The sequence below is a fragment of the Pelophylax lessonae genome (assembly GCF_965119305.1).
Source record: "Pelophylax lessonae genome assembly, chromosome: 4".
NCBI classification, from domain to species: domain Eukaryota; kingdom Metazoa; phylum Chordata; class Amphibia; order Anura; family Ranidae; genus Pelophylax; species Pelophylax lessonae.
This window is the reverse complement of record NC_138771.1, coordinates 333,896,358-333,917,811: the sequence shown is the minus strand read 5'-3', so window position 1 is coordinate 333,917,811 and position 21,454 is coordinate 333,896,358. Positions and strand designations below refer to the sequence as shown.

General features: G+C 47.2%; 1 protein-coding gene across 1 annotated transcript in view; it reads right to left on the bottom strand.

Moving 5' to 3' along the window:
- Nucleotides 1-3,816: 3,816 nt before the first annotated feature.
- BNIP1 (BCL2 interacting protein 1) overlaps nt 3,817-21,454 on the bottom strand; it is a 32,450-nt gene continuing 14,812 nt past the window's right edge. Inside the window, exons 5-6 of the mRNA XM_082256212.1 lie at nt 9,424-9,542; nt 3,817-4,178 (exon numbers count right to left, since the gene is read on the bottom strand). Of these exons, the coding sequence (XP_082112338.1) occupies nt 3,985-4,178; nt 9,424-9,542 (313 nt within the window). The 3' untranslated portion in view covers nt 3,817-3,984. The remainder of the gene's footprint in view (nt 4,179-9,423; nt 9,543-21,454) is intronic.

Below are 21,454 nucleotides of genomic sequence, written 5' to 3'. Positions count from 1 at the left end.
GCGGCCGCATTTCCGGATAGGCAGTGCGGGCATGCGTTCAATGAACAACCCCATCAGCAGCATGGGCAAGTACAAAATAAATTAAACAAAGAAATGAATAAATGGCGCTATAAGCAAATACAGTTAAAAATACTAATTGCCAGGGATGATGGAAATTGGTGGTGGCTAAGGCAAGCAATAGTCCTCGGGACATCTAGGTTGGAGTGGATTATTTTACATTAGTATATACAGAATCTCACAAAAGTGAGTACACCCCTCACATTTTTATAAATATTTGATTATTATTTATTATGATCTTTCATGTGACGACACTGAAAAAAAGACACTTTGCTACAATGTAAAGTAGTGAGTGTACAGCTTGTATAAACAGTGGAAATTTGCTGTCCCCTCAAAATAACTCAACACACAGCCATTAATGTCTAAGCCACTGGCAACAAAAATAAGTACAACCCTAAGTTAGAATGTCCAAATTGGACCCAAATTGTCAATATTTTGTGTGGCCACCATTATTTTCAAGCACTGTCTCAAACCTCTTGAGCATGGAGTTTTCCAGAGCTTCGCAGGTTGCCACTGGAGTCCTCTTCCCCTCCTCCATGACAACATCACAGAGCTGGTGGATGTTAGGGACCTTGTGCTCCTCCACCTTCCATTTGAGGATGCCCCACAGATGCTCAATAGGGTTTAAGTTTGGAGACATGCTTGGCCAGTCCATCACCTTTATCCTCAGCTTCTTTAGAAAGGCAGTGATCATCTTGGAGGTGTGTTTGGGGTCATTATGTTGGAATACTGACCTACGGCCCAGTGTCTGAAGGGAGGGGGGGGGGGGGATCATGCTCTGCTTCAGTAAGTCACTGTACATGTTGGCATTCATGGTTCCCTCAATGAACTGTAGCTGCCCAGTGCTGGCAGCACTCATGCAGCCCCAAACCATAACACTCCCACCACCATGCTTGACTACCACGCTTGATACCATCTGAACCAAATAGGTTTATCTTGGTCTCATGAGACCACAGAACATGGTTCGAGTAATCCATGTCTTTAGTCTGCTTGTCTTCAGCAAACTGTTTCGAGTGCATCATCATTAGAAGAGGCTTCCTTGAGGGATGACAGCCATGAAGACCAATTTGATGCAGTGTGCGGCGTATGGTCTGAGCACTGACCGGCTGACCCCCCCCACCCCTTCCACCTCTGCCGCAATGCTGGCAGCACTCATACATCCATTTCCCAAAGACAACCTCTGGATATGACGCTGAGCACGTGCACTCAACTTCTTTGGTGGACTATGGCGAGGCCTGTTCCTGATGCTGAGACTAGGACTGTACCCCCTCTCTGTCTTTTAATCTTTTCAATACATAAATGCTGGCCTGTTAGTAGGACCTGAGGACAGAAGTTGAGAACCCCTGTTCTACTGCTTATTACAAACCACCAATGAAGGAAGAGAGTCTTCCCTTGAAAACCCATACAAAACCACTAAGAAAGGAAGAGTCTTCCCTTGGAAACTCATACAACCTCTACAGTAGGAACCTCTTAATCAGGGTTCAACCAGAGATTTCTAGGGGTTCCCTTAGCAGTGGTGAACTGAATTCCCCCCGGATGGTGCCTGAAGAGTTCCAACTATTGACACCGACCCCTTAAGTAAAGGGACAATGCCTACTAATAAATTTGACATTCTTCTAACTGACCCCCTAATGTAGCGCTGCAGTCCTTCCACTGACCAATACTGTAGGAAGGAACAACACTGAACACCAAAGTATGGGGAATTCTTCCCCCTGACCCTCAATGTGGGGGGGGGGGGTGCTACACTGGACTCCAATGTAAGGAGGCACTACACTGACCACTAATGTAGAGAAAGGGGCAATTCTTCACTGGTCATCAGTGTGAGGAGCATTTCAACACTGCCCATCAATATTAAGGGACTCAATTTCACTACCTTCCTTTCTATTCTGACCATTTCTTTTATGATTACTCCTGAAAAAAAGTTTATTTTAGTACAGAGTGGAGGGTGTTAAAAAAGTATCTGCTCTAACAATTTACACAAAAAAAAAAAAAATCTGCATGTCATATGTTAAAGAGGTATTAAACCCTAGTTTTTCAATTAAAATAACAAACATGCCAATACTTACATGCTCTGTGCAATACTTTTGCACAGAGCAGCCCCGATCCTCTTCTTCTAAGGTCCCCAACCGGTACTGCAGGCCCCTCCTCTTCAGCGGGTTCCCCCACGGAAAGCCACCTTCCCTGAGGGCACCCGTGCGTTCTCACTCCCAAGTCTCGCTGTCTGCATTGACACAGACAGTAGGATCACGGATCCTATTTGTTTAGTTAACACACATTTGTGCTAGCAGGCAGGAGCTTACCTTCTAACAATATATTTTTTTAATCAGGGCAGAGTTACACTCAGAAAAGTATTGTCCCCAATAAGATTGAGCAAATAGGTGGCAATGGGAAGTGTATACTTGGAGGACATCCAACTGGTCCCAGTTTGTCTAATACAGGCAAGGATTACACTAATGTAGCACTCATGTCTGTTTCAGCTGTCATAAATTAACTGGAAAAACTGGTTGCTGTGTGAAGGAGAAAAAAACAGAACATATCTAAACACAGACAATTTTCTAATAAATATAAAATTATTATAAAATATTTACAGGAACTTACACATTGCACATTTGGAGGGACATCTCAACAACTAGCCCAAGCCTTAAGTATAATTCAGTTGTCATGTGATTGTGTGTGTGTTTTTTTTTTCACAGTGCATAGACTACCAATGGTTAAATTGGCTTTGTTTTTATAATGTTCCCATGGTATTTTATTAGTACATTTCACAGGGTAGCATTTCCTAAACTTAAACGTTATGTTCTTTCTGGAAAACATGACCTGTTAGTGCCAGCTGATGTGTGGAGAACACCGACTACCATGTTCACCGAAATTACCAAGAGGTTCTTCTGTCATATGATGGCAGAGCACTAAAATATCTGACATGGTCTACAAGAAACTGTAAATTCGATGAACAACCTTTAAAAAGCATACATTTGGCAGATCTAAAACAAGCACCATCACATATCCATATGCAATCAAAGTAAGCATGTCTTGGAGTTTAAGGGAAGCATCAGGCAATCAGCCAAAGACATGGTAACTGCTTTATCTTCCACAGAATCTCTAAGGACCCGTGTTGATGACATCAGTTTGGAATGCTTCCGGGATCATTCAGAATTCAGTGCAGTGGACCTGCAGTTGACCACCTTCTGACCTGCTTCAAGCGGGTTCTGCATTACCATAGGGTTGTATAGGAAAGCAAAACCCATGACACAGGCCTAATTCTATTAACCCAGTCTTGCAATTGACTTGCCTCTGCCAAAGTGTACAGTCACAAAGGACTGTACCAACACAGGAATACTGGAGTCATCGTCCAGGCAACACAATCTGACAAAGATGTGTGAATCACAAGACTGGCTCTATAGAAGAACAAATTATTATGCAATTCTATGTACTTATCTATTTATCTGGATTTTTCTTTAAAGGCCTTAAGTACTTTCCTTAACGCTCTCTACATAAAGACCCTTAGTTTCTCTTTGAAGTTGACAGCTTCACCCAAGTCTTCTTCTGAGTTCGGGATCTTTGACCATCTTGATTGACAAGTCGCACGTGCACAGGAGTTTGTTCTTTCTGGGACCGAAGTGTGTCTAGAATGTAAACTAAGCTGGGCTTGCACAGCTCAGTGTACAGTCTAAAGAAGATTGTGAACAGACGGGTAAGTTTGTTTACTGCAAGAGACATAGCATGCCCCTTCGGCAATAAAAAGCCTGCTTGCAATTTGCAATTGATGTGCTCAAAGGCCTTCTTCCAACAGAGAAATATACACGCTCATAGCAGACAGAGTTTGTATGTTGTTATCCATCTGCTTTGCCTCATCGGGTCCATATTGGGGGCACACAGGTTTAGGCTAGCAGCCATCATTAAGTACGGTCCTAGAGTGTGGGGCCACTGTTAGAATGGAAAGAGTCTTTTCTTTAAGATATAGAGTACAGTTGCCAGAAACAAGGCAAGTGCAAGGAAAATGAGCAACTTGTCCGTCAGCTCACGGCGGTTATATTTAGTAATAAGTTTACGGCCAAGCTGGATGGTTCCAGACATGGATTTGAATTCTTCATTGGCCTCCTGGATTGTCCTGGATGAGGTAGCTGAAGAGAGGAAGAAAAGTTAAAATAAACAGAACCCTATGGGAAAAACACAATTATTTTAAAAATCAGCCATTTACTGAACTACAAACACTCTTTAAGAAAGATTGACTTATTTCTAAAGACTAAAACTCCTGCAGTTCTTTGAGCACAATTTGCATGGGCATTATGCCACTCTGCGCACCCCAGCTGCAGGAATTTACAGATTCCTGCTGTTGGGATTGACAGCTGCTTGCGAATAGCAGAGATAGTCGAGACTGTATACTGATAGTCTGATCCACTTCTGTTGAAGGGACATGTTGGAAAATTGTTCTCGATCAGTGGCTACAACTGTGAATCAAAATATTATGACAGCGGTAGGTCCCGCTGTCAAAATTCAGGGTGGTTGATTTACTAAAAGCAAATATACTGTGCACTGAAAGTGTACTTTAAGTGCATTTGTTCTAGATCTGAGGGGAAGCTTTGCTGGTTTCCATCAACCAATCATGTACAAACAAAAATGCTGGTTTTCTTTTTTTTTTCTCCTTGCATGTGATTGTGTATTATCTGCAAAGTGAAGTTTTATCTCATTTACTAAGCTCTGGAGCAAGTGTCCTTGCAGAGCACAGTATTTTTGCCTTTAGTAAATCAACCCTAATGTCTCTACGGGTGGGATTCTGCCATCCATCTTGTTTGATGGAGGAATCTGTTTTTTTTTCATTCAGCCTGTTAGGTCGTTGTTCCTTCTGAGTCATTTAGGTTTTATTTTTAGCACAGAAGCTATAAGGAAGTAATTTCATACAACAGAGTTCTAATTCTATACTGAACAAAATTATAAAACGCAACAATTGTTTTTGCCCCCATTTTTCATGAGCTGAACTCAAAGATCTAAGAGAACCGGGATTCATCCGTGAGTAGACCACCTTTCCAAAGTGCCAGATGCCATTGAATGTGAGCATTTGCCCACTCAAGTCAGTTACGACGATGAACTGCAGTAAGGTTGAGACCCCGATAAGGACAACAAGCATGCAGATGAGCTTTCCTGAGATGGTTTCTGACAGTTTGTGCAGAAATTCTTTGGCTATGCAAACCGATTGTTGCAGCAGCTGTCCGGGTGGCTGGTCTCAGACGATGTTGGAGGTGAAGATGCTGGATGTGGAGGTCCTGGGCTGGTGTGGTTACACGTGGTCTGCGGTTGTGAGGCCGGTTAGATGTACTGCCAAATTCTCTGAAACGCCTTTGGAGACAGCTTATGGTAGAGAAATGAACATTCAATTCACGGGCAACAGCTCTGGTGGACATTCCTGCAGTCAGCATGCCAATCGCACGCTCCCTCAAAACTTGTCACATCTGTGGCATTGTGCTGTGTGATAAAACTGCACAGTTTAGAATGGCCTTTTATTGTGGCCAGCCTAAGGCACACCTATGCAATAATCATGCTGTCTAATCAGCATCTTGATATGCCACACCTGTGAGGTGGATGGATTATCTCGGCGAAGGAAAAGTGCTCACTAACACAGATTTACACAGATTTGTGAACAATATTTGAGAGAAATAGGCCTTTTGTGTACATAGAAAACGTCTTAGATCTTTGAGTTCTGCTCATGAAAAATGGGGGCAAAAACAAAAGTGTTGCCTTTATAATTTTGTTCAGTGTAGTAGCGCTAGTATAGTTATAAAGTGGAAGACCAAGTAAATGCCAAAAAAAAAAAAAAAAACAGCTTAAATGAATACAAATTTACTTTTTATCCTGTTAAAAGATTTGCAGTTCTGCTCATTATAGTGATACACATACCTGCCCCACTGCACAGCCAGGTAGATTACTCTAATACTTCTAAGCTCAACATTACTGCTTCCAGGATCACATCTCTGCTAGGGGTCCATTCACACTGCCCAAGCAAAAAGGGTGCTGCGCACCCCCTGCCATGTGGCAGGGGGTGGTGTGATGCACGTTTTATCGCCTTGCATGGTCCCTTCCCCACCTTTTTTTTTTTTTTGACAGATCTTTATATGAAGTGTACAAACAGACACTTCATTCATGTCATTGCACAGCAGCATGGTGCACTGGTGTATAGGACCATGCAGAGCGGTGCAATATTATCTAAACATGTTGCATAAGATCACACAACTCTGGAATGCAGTGAAACACTGATTTCAGGTGTGAACACAGAAAACTACTACTAATGTGAAAATACGCAGGTAACTACACACACACAGTGGGAATGAGCCCTAAGTACATACATCGATTCTATTAGGTTTATACCACAAGATAGATGCAGAGAGGTGCTACGGATGATACATTGCTGAACCAGGAAATAAACGCGTCACCTACTTTAGTGTACTGTGTTGCAGATGTAAACTACAAGAATGGCTGATCAGAACAACAAACCTTTGCATTTACCTGTTTGCTTACAGGTATGCTCAGTTTACAGTGTAATGTTTTTTAGATAGAGTATTGAGTGATTAGAACCTTTGTCAGGTTTAAATTGCGGTCTATGTCTCTGCTAGGAAGATTCACTTTCTAAATGTGCCAGTCACCATAGTTACTGGGACGAAAGCCTATTTCACATGGGGCAAATCCGTTTTGACGGATTCCACTGATCCCTGCTGAGCAGGCGGATGACAGGTCCATTTCCGCTCACTGTGCAGAGACAGACCTGTCAGAGTCCCGCTCTCCTCTATGGGTATAGCCTGTCCGTTTTCATCCTATCCCATCCGGTCCGAACCGCTGGATGGATGGCGAATGTATCACCATACGTCTGTTTTCAGCGGATCTTGTCGGATCGGATGCCAGGTGGGTGGCAGCGGACACATGTCCGCTGACATCCGCCTCCCCATAGAGGAGAATGAGTGGCCTGATCAGGTCCGCCTGAAAAACTGACAGGCGCATCCGATCGGTCCGATCCTGTGAAAGGGGCCTAATAGTGAGGAAAATGGAAATATTTTCAGTTGTCACTAGAACAGGAGTGTGAGTGAGGGGAAATGCTTGTTCTGTTGGCAACTGTTAAAGAGGGAAGTTCCCTCACTTTGGAGAGTTTTCCTCTCACGTCTCATATCTACAGAACACGATCTAGCCCTGTAAAGAAGATATCAGTATACATACCTTTTTTAAAGCCGATCCGATCCAGTCTCCAGTGGCGGAAGCTCTGCAGAGGACACGGCTGACAATGGCTGTGAAATGAATGGGAAGTGACGTCACCCATAGAGTTACTATGGGGCATCAGTTGTTGGCTGCCTCCTCTGCACCCTGCACAGCGAAGCCCCCGCTGACAGCTCAGCGTATGATGGCCTAGAATGGCTTCAGAAAAGGTATGTATAGCAATTTCTTCTTCACAGGGCTAGATAGGCTAGTGTTAGATCGTAGATGTCTATAGATGTAGCAATTTTAGAGTTAGGCTGGACTTCTCTTTTAACCATTCCACACACTATCCAAAACTAAAAAAGGCAGTTGGGCTTTGGATATCCTTTAAGGGTTATATTTAAGGAAACGTATTTCTATTGTAGGCAGAACAGTGCCTTAGTAGTTAGCACCAAAGCCTTGCAGCTCTGAGGTCCTTGGTTTGAATCTCAGCAAGAACACTATTTGCATTGACTTTGCATGGGTTTCTCCTAGGTGCTTTCCTTCCTGCCAGTCCCAAGCTAAGCATTTGGGCAGGGTTGAGGAAAGGCCTGACAGTTTACCTTGTAAAAAATGTATGCAAAAAAAAAAAAAAATCTAGGAAAAAGAACTTAGGTGGTCCACCTGGAAGAAGGAGAGGGTACCTACCAAAACTAGGTATCCGCTCCCAAACCAAACCCCCCCCCCCCACCCAGAAAAAAAAAATGTCCAAAAGTGTTACAGGAAGGGAGGAGGACATCAAGCAGGACTTCCTATTTAGGGTTTAGGCATTATCCTTGCAGCACTAATGTATTATTTCTAACAGAAAAAGACAAACCAAAAAGAGATTATTTACTAATGGAGTAAGTGAATATTCACTGAGCTTAGTGTTCACTTCAATTAACCAACTATCTGCTAACAAAAATCACTTTTTACATTTGCCTTGCACATGATTGGGTACTCAAAGAAAAGGGTATTTGTTCCTTTAGTAAATCAACCCCAAAATCTTCTGATACACTGCACAGGCAGAGCTCACTGAAGATTTGAGGTGTCAGTGGTCAGAAAGGGACATCTGTGGATTATGCAGAAGGTACCACTCAGTATACTGAACGGGTGGAGCTCTGGAACATCCATTCCCTGATCATCCCTGCGATATATGAACCAGGAAGCAACAAGGAATTTGTCACTTCCAGTTTCGGTTCATTCATTCCCTGGCTACTGTAGCTGGGTAAGCAGTTAACCAAGCAATATATGCGCTTGATTAGCTGCAGTGGACAGAGGAGAAATTGGGGGTCTAATGTCACGTGTATGTAAACTGCAATTGTACCACGTATATGAGAAATCACCACAAACTTTGGAGTGCAATAATTATAGAGCCAAAATTCACAAAAGCTCTACACTGAAATCTTGAGTTCTGTCGTTTTTTGCTATTTCACAGGCACACGCAATACTAAAGCTGGCCATGCACTATACGAAAAATCGCTCAAACTCATTTTCGAAAAACTAACACTCGGCCGTGAGAGCAAACGATGGTGCCATCATGTAATGACCGATAAATCGTTCAATGGACATAAATGAATCAGTTTTTTGTTCGTTTTTTCACATATACCTAGTGCAAACAGTTTGGACGAGAAACACATTATTAACCTTTCAATTTATCGTTCGTTCGGTAGAAAATTACTAAACTTGTTCTTTCGTTTTTTCGACTCAAAAACGTCACAACCGATTACCGCTTCGTGCCCATTACCTGGCCAAAAAAACTAACGGACTGTCCAAATGACTGAATTTCGGCCAATTTTTCGTATAGTGTATGACCAGCATAACAACCATACTAACACTATAGGAGCGTTTGTTAAGCGTTAATTTAGTCAAGTGTGAACAGGCCCTTAAGACTCATGTTAATGAGCTTTAGCATGAGTGTTAGACTGGCATTTTACAAGTATTATTGACAAGTTAGAAATGCTTCCCAAACACCCTATGGGCAGTTTTGAAGCATTTGATGAGAGTAAAGGTGTGTTAAAACCGCTCCACAAACGCCTATTCTATTACAGGAAATAAACAAATCTTAACACCCTGCACAACATAAACATATCATTGTAAAGAATGTGATGCTGCAAGTCAGTGTTTTGCACTCAGCGTATTGTAGTATATGTAATACAAGTATGGTCATACCTAGAGTATGCATAGTTATTTCACTTTGTTGCACCTGCTGAGCCATCATTCGGCTGACACTCATTAGGCTCTCCGTGATGTTGCTTGTGGACTCTGTTAGGTTTTCTTTGGTTATTTTTCTGTGGGGCAGAAAAATATAAAATGTTCTATTTGTTTCATGCATGCAACTTTCCATGAGAACAGTAGACATAGCATACTACTAAACATCATGCCATCTGTATGGTATTATTGTTAGGTTTCTTCAAGTTTCTATCTTCTTTATACTGTAACTTGCGTACATTGTAAAGCACTGTGAAAACTGTTGGTACTATATAAATCCTGTAAAATAATAATATAATGATGATAATAATTATCTAGACCAGCCTTTCTCCAATTTTTTTATCATGCAGGAATCCTTTGCAAAGTTTTCAGGTTCTAGGACCCCCACCCCAAAAAAAAATATCTACAGTTTAAAATGGTTGTAAACCCTTACATATACCCAGTCAAGTGAGTGGCCAAAGGTGATACACAACGATGAAGCAGATCCTCATACATAAGTTGAACCTGTTTATCTGCAGTTATCTTTCTCCTACATCCATTAAAAGTGCAGAATTTACACAGGATCTCTCAGCTCTGAAAAGCAGTTCATCGGGGCTGACTGGGCTGTGCTGATGGGGGCTGGCGAGGGCTGCGCTCATCAGCGCAGCCCTCGCCAGCGCAGCCCCGCCAGCGCCCACCAGCACAGCCCCGCCAGCGCCCATCAGCACAGCCCCGCCAGCGCCCATCAGCACAGCCCCGCCAGCGCCCATCAGCACAGCCCCGTCAGTGCCCATCAGCACAGCCTTACCAGTGCACGGGATCAGAGAGAGAGGCAAGCCGGCCAAAATCAGAGTGGGGACCTCCTGCTGTGACATGGCTTTGATTTTAATTGCCCTGCAGCCACAGTCAAACAAAGTCTCGCCTCCTGGACCAGCTCTTATAATACAGTGGGTACGGAAAGTATAATGAAATTAGTCATAAATGAGTCCTTATCAGACTGGAACGGATTACATGGAGTCCAGGAGAAATGGGACTACTTAAAAGGTGCATTATTGAAGGCAACAGAAAATTGCATTAGACTTGTCAGTAAAAGCAAAAAAAGGAAGAGACCACTGTGGTACTCAGCAGAAGTGGCCCAAATCATTAAAAATAAAAAGCTAGCATTTTGTAATTATAAAAAAACCCAGAGCAATGAAGATAAGGAAATCTACAAGATTAGGCAGAAAGAGGCCAAGCAAGTTATAAGAACTTCTAAAGCGCAGGCAGAAGAAAAACTAGCTCAGTCTATGAAAAAGGGGGATAAGACATTCTTCAGATATATAAATGAAAAAAGGAAATTAAAACAAGGAATAACTAAATTAAAAACAAAGGACGGAAGGTAGAAGAGAATAAAGGGCTAGCCGACTGCCTTAATGAATACTTCTGTTCAGTTTTTACAGAAGAAAAAGAAGGAGAAGGACCTCCACTTGAAAGGATGACTAATGAATCATTTGATGCATGTGTCTTTACAGAGGAAGACGCTCTAAGATTGCTGTCTAAAGTGAAGACAAATAAGTCACAGGGTCCTGATGGGATACACCCAAGATTATTAAAAGAGCTTAGTGGTGAGCTGGCAAAACCATTAACAGATCTATTTAACCAATCATTAGTAACAGGAGTCGTCCCGGAAGATTGGAAATTGGCAAATGTCGTGCCCATTCACAAGAAAGGTAGTAGGGAGGAATCGAGCAACTATAGACCAGTGAGTCTGACATCAATAGTAGGCAAATTAATGGAAACCCTATTAAAGGATAGGATTCTGGAACATCTTAAATCCCATGGATTGCAAGATGAAAAACAACATGGGTTTACTTCAGGGAGATCATGTCAAACAAATCTTATAGATTTTTTTGACTGGGTGACTAAAATAATAGACGGTGGAGGTGCAGTAGACATTGCATATCTAGATTTTAGTAAGGCTTTTGACACTGTCCCACATAGAAGACTTATCAATAAACTGCAGTCATTGAGCATGGACTCCCATATTGTTGAGTGGATTAGGCAGTGGCTGAGTGACAGACAACAAAGGGTTGTAGTCAATGGAGAACATTCAGAACAAGGTCATGTTACCAGTGGGGTACCTCAGGGATCTGTACTGGGACCAATTTTGTTTAATATCTTCATAAGTGATATTGCAAAAGGCCTCGATGGTAAGGTTTGTCTTTTTGCTGATGACACAAAGATATGTAACAGGGTTGATGTTCCTGGAGGGAAACGCCAAATGGAAAAGGATTTAGGAAAACTAGAAGAATGGTCAGAACTCTGGCAACTGAAATTTAATGTGGATAAGTGCAAGATAATGCACCTGGGGCGTAAAAACCCAAGGGCAGAATATAGAATATTTGACACAGTCCTGACCTCAGTATCTGAGGAAAGGGATTTAGGAGTAATTATTTCAGAAGACTTAAAGGTGGGAAGACAATGTAATAGAGCAGCACGAAATGCCAGCAGAATGCTTGGATGTATAGGGAGAGGTATAAGCAGTAGAAAGAGAGAAGTGCTTATGCCGCTGTACAGAACACTGGTGAGACCTCACTTGGAGTATTGTGCGCAGTACTGGAGGCCATATCTCCAGAAGGATATAGATACTCTAGCGAGAGTTCAGAGAAGAGCTACTAAACTAGTACATGGATTGCAGGAAAAAAAAACTTACCAGGAAAGGATAAAGGACCTTAACATGTAATGCTTGGAAGAAAGAAGAGACAGAGGGGATATGATAGAAACTTTTAAATACATAAAGGGAATCAACTCGGTAAAGGAGGAGAGCATATTTAAAAGAAGAAAAACTACCACAAGAGGACACAGTTTTAAATTAGAGGGGCAAAGGTTTAAAAGTAATATGAGGAAGTATTACTTTACTGAGAGAGTAGTGGATGCATGGAATAACCTTCCTGCAGAAGTGGTAGCTGCAAATACAGTGAAGGAGTTTAAGCATGCATGGGATAGGCATAAGGCTATCCTTCATATAAGATAGGGCCAGGGACTATTCATAGGATTCAGATATATTGGGCAGACAAGATGGGCCAAATGGTTCTTATCTGCCGACACATTCTATGTTTCTATGTTTCTATTCAGACCCCCTTACATTTTTTACTCTTTGTTATATTGCAGCCATTTGCTAAAATCATTTAAGTTCATTCTTCTTCCTCATGAATGTACACATAGCACCCCATACTGACAGAAAAACACAGAATTGTTGACATTGTTGCAGATTTATTAAAAAAGAAAAACTGAAATATCACATGGTCCTAAGTATTCAGACCCTTTGCTGTGACACTCATATATTTAACTCAGGTGCTTTCCATTTCTTCTGATCATCCTTGAGATGGTTCTACACCTTCATTTGAGTCCAGCTGTGTTTGATTATACTGATTGGACTTGATTAGGAAAGCCACACACCTGTCTATATAAGACCTTCCAGATCACAATGCATGTCAGAGCAAATGAGAATCATGAGGTCAAAGGAACTGCCTGAAGAGCTCAGAGACAGAATTGTGGCAAGTCACAGATCTGGCCAAGGTTACAAAAAGATTTCTGCTGCACTTAAGGTTCCTAAGAGCACAGTGGCCTCCATAATCCTCAAATGGAAGACGTTTGGGACGACCAGAACCCTTCCTAGATAGAGCTGGCCGTCCGGCCAAACTGAGCTATCGGGGGAGAAGAGCCTTGGTGAGAGAGGTAAAGAAGAACCCAAAGATCACTGTGGCTGAGCTCCAGAGATGCAGTCAGGAGATGGGAGAAAGTTGTAGAAAGTCAACCATCACTGCAGCCCTCCACCAGTCGGGGCTTTATGGCAGAGTGGCCCGACGGAAGCCTCTCCTCAGTGTAAGACACATGAAAGCCCGCATGGAGTTTGCTAAAAAACACCTGAAGGACTCCAAGATGGTGAGAAATAAGATTCTCTGGTCTGATGAGACCAAAATAGAACTTTTTGGCCTTAATTCTAAGCGGTATGTGTGGAGAAAACCAGGCACTGCTCATCACCTGTCCAATACAGTCCCAACAGTGAAGCATGGTGGTGGCAGCATCATGCTGTGGGGGTGTTTTTCAGCTGCAGGAACAGGACGACTGGTTGCAATCGAGGGAAAGATGAATGCGATCAAGTACAGGGATATCCTGGACAAAAACCTTCTCCAGAGTGCTCTGGACCTCAGACTGGGCCGAAGGTTTACCTTCCAACAAGACAATGACCCTAAGCACACAGCTAAAATAACGAAGGAGTGGCTTCACAACAACTCCGTGACTGTTCTTGAATGGCCCAGCCAGAGCCCTGACTTAAACCCAATTGAGCATCTCTGGAGAGACCTAAAAATGGCTGTCCGGGGGCGTGGTCTGGACATGGACGGCTGAAGTTGTGCTTTCCCCGAGCTCCGTGCCTGTCCGACCCTTACCTGGCCGACGTTCACTGCTGACGCCCGGGATGAGATCAGCGAGGCGCAGGAGGTCAAGGGAAACGGCTGGACCACCGAATACACCCCGCCGGAACCCGGTTCGTGGAGCTATTCAGCACTTCTTTTCTCCTACACCGGCTCCCGCCGCCGCCTCCAACATGGCGGCTGCACGCTCTCCCCCTCTGCAGGATGCGAGCCCTCCTCCAGCATCGCCGGCTTCCACCGCTGCCTCGGAAACCCTGTTGGACACTCCGGCTGCCTTTGGAGCCCCGGGACCCAGCCCTTCCCGTCCGACTACCCAAGTGGAGGTGGACTCTGAACTCCGCGCCCTGTTGCGCGCCCTCCCCACAAAGGCCGACATCGAGGCGATCGTGGGTCGCCTGGAAGCGAAACACCGCCAGGAAGTGACCGCGGTCCGGGCTGAGGTACAGACTGTGGCTGATCGGGTATCGGCGGGGGAGACCACCATACAGGCTATGGAGGGACGCCTGGCCTCGGTGGAGGCTGCACTGCGGTCCCAGGAGGAGGTGACCATTGCCATGCAGATCCATATGGAGGATCTGGAGGACCGCAGTCGGCGGAACAATGTCCGGATTAAGGGCCTGCCCGAGGCCACGGGTGCTGATGACCTTCCGGCCACGGTCACCGCGATCTTTGCGCAGCTATTGGGGGAAGATTTACCCCCCCGCATGGACTTTGACCGCCTGCACAGAGCGCTGGGCCCGCGTTCTTCGGACCCGGACAGGCCACGTGACGTACTGTGCCGCCTGCATAGGTTTGCCCACCGTGAACTTATCATCCGGAAAGCGTGGGATGTGGGCACCCTGGACTTTGATGGAGCGGCCCTCAAGTTGATGCCGGACCTCTCCAGGGCCACGTTATACCGCAGGGCCTTGCTGAGACCTCTACTGGACCTGGCTCGCCGCAGTGGCGTCACCTACAGATGGGGATACCCGCTTTCTGTCACCTTCCGCAAGCCGAACTCCTCCTTCACACTCCGCTCCCGAGCGGAGCTCCCTGCGCTCTTTGCCTTTTTGGAAGCTGACCCTATTCAGGTACCCAACTGGCTCCTTCTACTGCCCAGGCCGTCGGATCGCAGACCACCTTCCTCCGGAGGCTTTCTGGGATCTCCCCGTCCTCAACGTTCCAGACGGAATTCCAGGCCCCGGGCGCCGGAAGCACGTAGAGAACCTTGAATGTATTTACCCTTCGTCCCGGGCACCCTCTGATGCCCCGAAGCACCCCGTCAGCTGGCTGAACTGATCCCTGGTTCCTTCACCTTGCCCTGCAGATGACGGCTTGACTCAGGTTTGCTTGTTGATGGTAACCCCCCCCCCCTTTTTTTTTCTGTCCGGGTTGTGCCTCCCCGCAGATGCCCCTGCTTCGCCTGCCTGCATGGACTGGCCTTGCTGCCCCCCCACTGACTGGCAATTACTTCACCCGCTGCCCCCACTGTCCGAGGCGGGGGGGTGCTAGGTCCGGGCACTGCCAAGACTGACGTCATGGACCGTTCTATTGTCCCCACTTTGGGTGCCCACAGCTGCTGCAGCCTGCACTGCCATCCGCAGTGCTGTGCATGGAGTCCCAGGGGTGGTTGCCTGGGGGGGGTCGCCTGTGGGCTCCCCGTGGGTTGTGTGGGGTGGGGAGGGGGATTGGGGTGACCTGCTGTGGGGACCTGCACTTGTTCTCTGGGGGATCTGTTACCGGGGACGTTATGTTCTTATTGTTATTGTTTATTGCACTGTTCGCTCCTGCGATCCTCGCATGCCCCAGAGCGGGGGGGGGGGGTCCTCTGACCCCTGGTCTTTTGTGGGCCACTTAGCGATGATGCAGATGGCTGTGGTTACACTACCTGTTTTCATTATGTGCCTTAGATGCTACTGTGGGTACTAGACTTGCCCTGAGGGGCCCTCGGTCTGCCCCCTCCCCTTCCAGACACGCTGCTTTTCCTTGCTTCTGTTTCTGACGTCTATCCTACATACCATACTCACTAATGGGTCTCTCTCTCTCATGACGGTATCCTGTCTCCCTCGCCTCCTACTCTCTACTCTCCCTCCTATACACGTACACAGTGCCGGGTGGGCCGGACAGCCGGACTCGGGTTCCATTTTTCCTGTTTTTTTTTTTTTTCTTTTTTGTACTTCCTGGTCTGTCCTTCTCCAACCCCCGACCCCCAGTAGGTTGACGCCTGGTGGGCTCCGTGCCTCCTGGCGCTCGTGCAGTAATTTCTGCTCTCTAGTTTTGCTATCTCCTCCCCTCCTCTGCTTCTTTCTCCCTCTCGCACTCTCTCTATCCCCTCCTACTCCCATTCTTGTCTACTCCTGACCTTTGCCCCTTCTCACCCCCCTCCCCTTGTTTGTGTGTACCCCCCGCTCCGTACGGGCTCATGGACGCCATTCATATTGTTTCTTTGAACGCCAAGGGGCTCAACGTCCCCGAGAAACGGAAAGTCCTCCTCAATGAACTTCGCCGCAGTAAGGCGGATGTAGCTTTCATTCAGGAGACCCACTTTCGGGACGATCGCCTTCCACTCCTTAAGAACCGTTTCTATCCCTTTGCATACCATGCCACTAACCCTGTGGCGAAATCTAAGGGAGTCTCGATCCTCCTCTCTGCTAAAGCTCCCTGGCATTGTGAAGGAACGCTGGTGGACCCTGCGGGCCGTTATCTGTTTTTGAAAGGGACTCTGGGCCCGGCTCGCCTCACCTTCGCGTGCGTGTACGCTCCTAACGAGGGACAGGCCTCATTCATGGTGGGCGTTCTGGAGAAATTGAACGCGTTTCAGGAGGGACAACTCGTTCTGGGGGGGGAGACCTCAACCTGCCACTAGTGCCCGATGTGGATACCTCCTCGGGGACGTCCTCGATTCCCCACGGACACCGGAAGAGGTTTTTGCAAGCCCTCCACGGTGCACAGCTGGTGGATGTCTGGAGACTCCAGCATGGGGGGGGAGCGGGACTACTCGTTCTATTCCCCACCCCATCAGACATACTCCCGTATCGATTATTTCTTGGTGCCACACCGCCAACTCCACGCGGTGCGGTCCACCTCGATAGGATCCATCACCTTTTCAGATCACGCGCCCGTCTCCCTGACCTACTCCCTGACTGAGGGATCGGAGCTGGGGTCCAGGGTGTGGCGTTTGAGCGACTCGCTCCTCCAGAACGCCGAGGTACAAGCGGAGATTCAACACGAGCCTTCTGAGTTCTTTCGGGTAAATGTCCCGGACGACTGTGACGCAGGCATGATATGGGAGGCCCACAAGACAGTGGTGCGGGGACTTTTTATTAAGCACGGCTCCCGTCTCAAGAAACAGCGCCAGCAGCTACTGGAGCGACTGTTGGACGAGATCCATGCCCTGGAAATTAGACATAAGCGTTCCTTTTCGAGAGAATTGGAACTGGAATTGATTGCACTCCGCCAAAAGGTTCAGGACATCCTCTTTATGAAGGCTAAAGCTGACTTGCAGAGGGCTCGTCAGAAGTTCTATCTTTCTGGCGACAAATGTGGCCGGCTGCTGGCGTCCTCCATTCGGGCGCAGAGGTTGGCTAACTACGTCCCACACGTTCTGTCCCCGTCGGGGCAGCGGGTTGCTCTCCCGAAACAGATCGCCGCGACCTTTCGCGACTTTTTCTCCACCTTATACAACCTCCCCCCCTCAGTGTCCCCCGCATCTCATCTAGAGGAATATATCGCCTCAGCGCACTTGCCCTCCCTCGCGGCAGAAGACTGAGTCGCTGGAATCCCCGATCACGCTGCTGGAGTTGCAGGGCGCTCTAGGCTCCTGTAAGGCGGGTAAGGCCCCATGGCCTGACGGCTTCACACTCCCCTACTTCACCACTTTCCTACCCACCCTCGACCCTCACTGGGTGAAGTGGCTCAACCTTCTGGGATCTGGGGAGTCTGCCTTCCCGAGGGACTCCCTTAGGGCACACATCTCCCTCATCCCGAAGGAAGGAAAGGACCCCTCAGCCTGCGCCAGTTATCGCCCGATTTCATTATTAAATGTGGACCTGAAAGTGTTCGCTAAAATCTTGGCGAATCGACTTGGACCTTACATGTCCCGTTTAGTCCATTTGGACCAGGTCGGCTTTATACCATCCAGGGAAGCTCGTGATAACACGACCAAGGTCCTCAACCTCATCCATGTTGCCCGGTCCACTAATACCCCTTGCGTTTTCCTGAACACGGATGCCGAAAAGGCCTTCGACCGGGTCAGCTGGAGGTTTATGACGTCCACCTTGCGTACTGTGGGCCTCGGTGCCACCATGCTTTCCTGGATTGGACATCTCTACTCGAACCCGACTGCGCAGGTGAAGTGCAATGGAGTCCTCTCAGACTCCTTCTCGATCTCCAATGGCACTCGTCAGGGCTGCCCTCTCTCCCCCCTTCTCTTCGCCCTCTCCCTAGAGCCCTTTCTGTGTAGGGTGAGGGCGAACCCGGACATCACCGGACTTACCGTTGGGGACTTTGAATGTAAGGTCTCTGCATACGCGGACGACCTGATGTTTTCCTTGACCAACCCTGTCGTCTCTGCGCCTAACCTTCTCAAGGAGTTGACGCTATACGGTACACATGCTAACCTGAAGATCAACTTCGGTAAGTCAGAGGCGATGGGGGTCGCTATCCCCCCGACCTTAATGGCCACCATTTCTTCCTCGCTGCCTTTCCGCTGGACCAAAGGGGCGCTTACGTACCTGGGCACCCGTATAGCGCCGATTATCTCACAGCTTTACGAGCTCAACTTCGCCCCACTGCTCGTCACGGTCCGCCGCCTCCTTGAGGCCTGGTCAACCGGCCTTCACTCCTGGTTCGGGAGGTGCAACCTGCTGAAGATGACGGTCCTCCCTAAGGTTTTGTACCTGCTTCAGGCTCTCCCAATCAAACTTCCATCTGCCTTTTTTAAACAGCTGCACTCTCTCTTTGTACGGTTCATCTGGGCCACGGGTGCCCCACGCTTGTCCCGGGCACTTTTGACGTTACCCAAGCACTGTGGCGGCCTGGCCCTGCCGGATGTGCACAAATATTACTTGGCGACGCACCTCGGTCGCCTTCTCGACTGGCGCAGGCACTCCACATACAAGTTGTGGGTTGGCCTGGAACTGGCGCAATCTACGATACCCCTAGGGGGCGCCCCCTGGTGTAAGGGGCACTGGCCACCTGCTCTGGTATCCCACCCTACGATTGGGGTTACCCTCTCTGTGTTGTCCCCGGTAATCCTTAACCCTGCTATTTCTTCTGCAACTTCCCCGCTGTTTCCGATTTTGGGGAATCCGGCGTTCTCTCCGGGCCTGATAGATCGGACGTTCCAACCGCTGGTTGACCGTGATAAGAGAGTGGCGTCTCGCTTTACGTGTCCAGGTGGCTGGCCCTCCATAGCAGAACTGTCAGACCCGACGGGGCACTTTGCCCTTACCTTTTGGCCGGCTGTGCAATTACACCACTTTCTCCTTTCCCTCCCGGAACCTGACCTTTTCAACAGGGAATTGACCCCTTTTGAGGAACTTTGTGAGGGTGAGGGTATGCTCCCACACACACTGTCTCAGGCTTATCACCTCCTGATCTCCCCGCCGGAGGATTTCACCCCTCCTTTCCTTTCCAAATGGGAACAGGATCTCCAGATTTCTCTCTCACCGGCGCAGAAGCTCAACATCTGCACAATAGCTTTAAAGACGCCGACCTGTACCAGACTGCAGGAGTCCAACTATAAGTTACTCACCAGGTGGTACAGGGTCCCTTCCCGTCTGAGAAAAATCTTCCCGGGGACCTCCGATACCTGTTGGCGCTGTCAGGAAGACAGGGGTACCCTGCTTCATGTATTCTGGTCCTGCCCGAAACTGCGAGACTTTTGGACCGCGGTGGGCTCCCTACTGCGTGATCTGACCGAACATACTATTCCGGACACGCCGGAATTTTTCCTCTTACAACGCACCAGCATCCCTCTGAGGAAATATAAACTTTCTATTGTGCCCCATGTCCTCTGTGCGGCTAAATCCTGCATTCCGCAGTACTGGAAGACCTCCCGATCGCCCACCATCAGGGACTGCATGCGGAGGCTGGTCGAGGTGAACAGACTGGAAGATTTGACCCTTACAGCGCTCCACCAGCGTGAGAAGTATGAGAAGGTATGGGGATACTGGAGGGTTTTCGTCCTGTCAGAACGGGGAACTTCTCTGTTGGGCTCCTGAGTCTGGCCGAGAAAGTCATCCTCGGAGGGAGTGGTCCCCGGGATCCGGTGCGGAGCGGTCCCCCCCCCCACCTCCCCCTCTTTTCCCCTTCCTTCCCCCCCTCCCCCCTACCCCCTTGCCCCCCCCTGTCGATGTGTGTTTGTCCCCCACTCTGTCTGTCCTCCTCTTTCTCTTTCCTGCTCTTTCTTTTATCTCTCTAATGCTGTCTTAGCCTTACTTCCTAAACCTTGAACTGGAACTGTGCTGCGCAGACGATGAGTCTGCATTGGTCACTATCACTTATTTGGTACTAGCGCACAACAACCTTGCATACCTCCACATGGGCCTAGTGCCCCGGAAACTTGATTATTTGTATTTGTCGATGCTTATATGACACGCTTGTTTTCCTCTGTTGATGCTTCCGTATTTGTCCTGACCTTTGCACTAACAGCACGTATGTGCGTGCTTTCTTTTTATTTACTTGGTGCTTGCCTCGGTGATTTACATGTTTTTGGTTATATTACACTGTACTGTACTGTTTATCTGGTTCAACTTTTACAATAAAATCATATTTGAAAAAAAAATGGCTGTCCACCAACGTTTACCATCCAACCTGACAGAACTGGAGAGGATCTGCAAGGAGGAATGGCAGAGGATCCCAAATCCAGGTGTGAAAGACTTGTTGCATCTTTCCCAAAAAGACTCCTGGCTGTATTAGATCAAAAGGGGGCTTCTACTAAATACTGAGCAAAGGGTCTGAATACTTAGGACCATGTGATATTTCAGTTTTTCTTTTTTAATAAATCTGCAACAATGTCAACAATTCTGTGTTTTTCTGTCAGTATGGGGTGCTATGTGTACATTCATGAGGAAGAAGAATGAACTTAAATGATTTTAGCAAATGGCTGCAATATAACAAAGAGTGAAAAATTTAAGGGGGTCTGAATACTTTCCGTACCCACTGTAGATATCACATGTCCTGGTGGGACTTCATTTGACTGCGACAGCCTGGCAATTCAAATCAAAGCTGTGTCACAGTGGGAGATTCCAGCTGTGTGATATGGCCGGCTCTCCTCTTCCTTTCCCCTCTCTTCCCCAGGTTCCTAGCCTATCACTGGGAGGAGAACGGTTCCCGTTCAACTTGACCTGCCGGGGCAAACGCCCACCCACTGTACATAAAAAGGTATGCCTGGTAGAATACTCTCTGGGCTCTTTCTGCATTTGCTTAGGCTGCAGTAGAATAGTTGTGCATCAGGCTCCTAGAATCCTCATCCACAGCCTGCTCTAATTCCAGGAAAAGTTCAAAACATGTAAAGGAATGATGAGATAAAGGGCTCCAAAATGATGGGGAATATCTGCCTAGATACAACTGCACTTGGTAAACGTGCCCTCAGTTCTTGTGTATGGATTATAAAT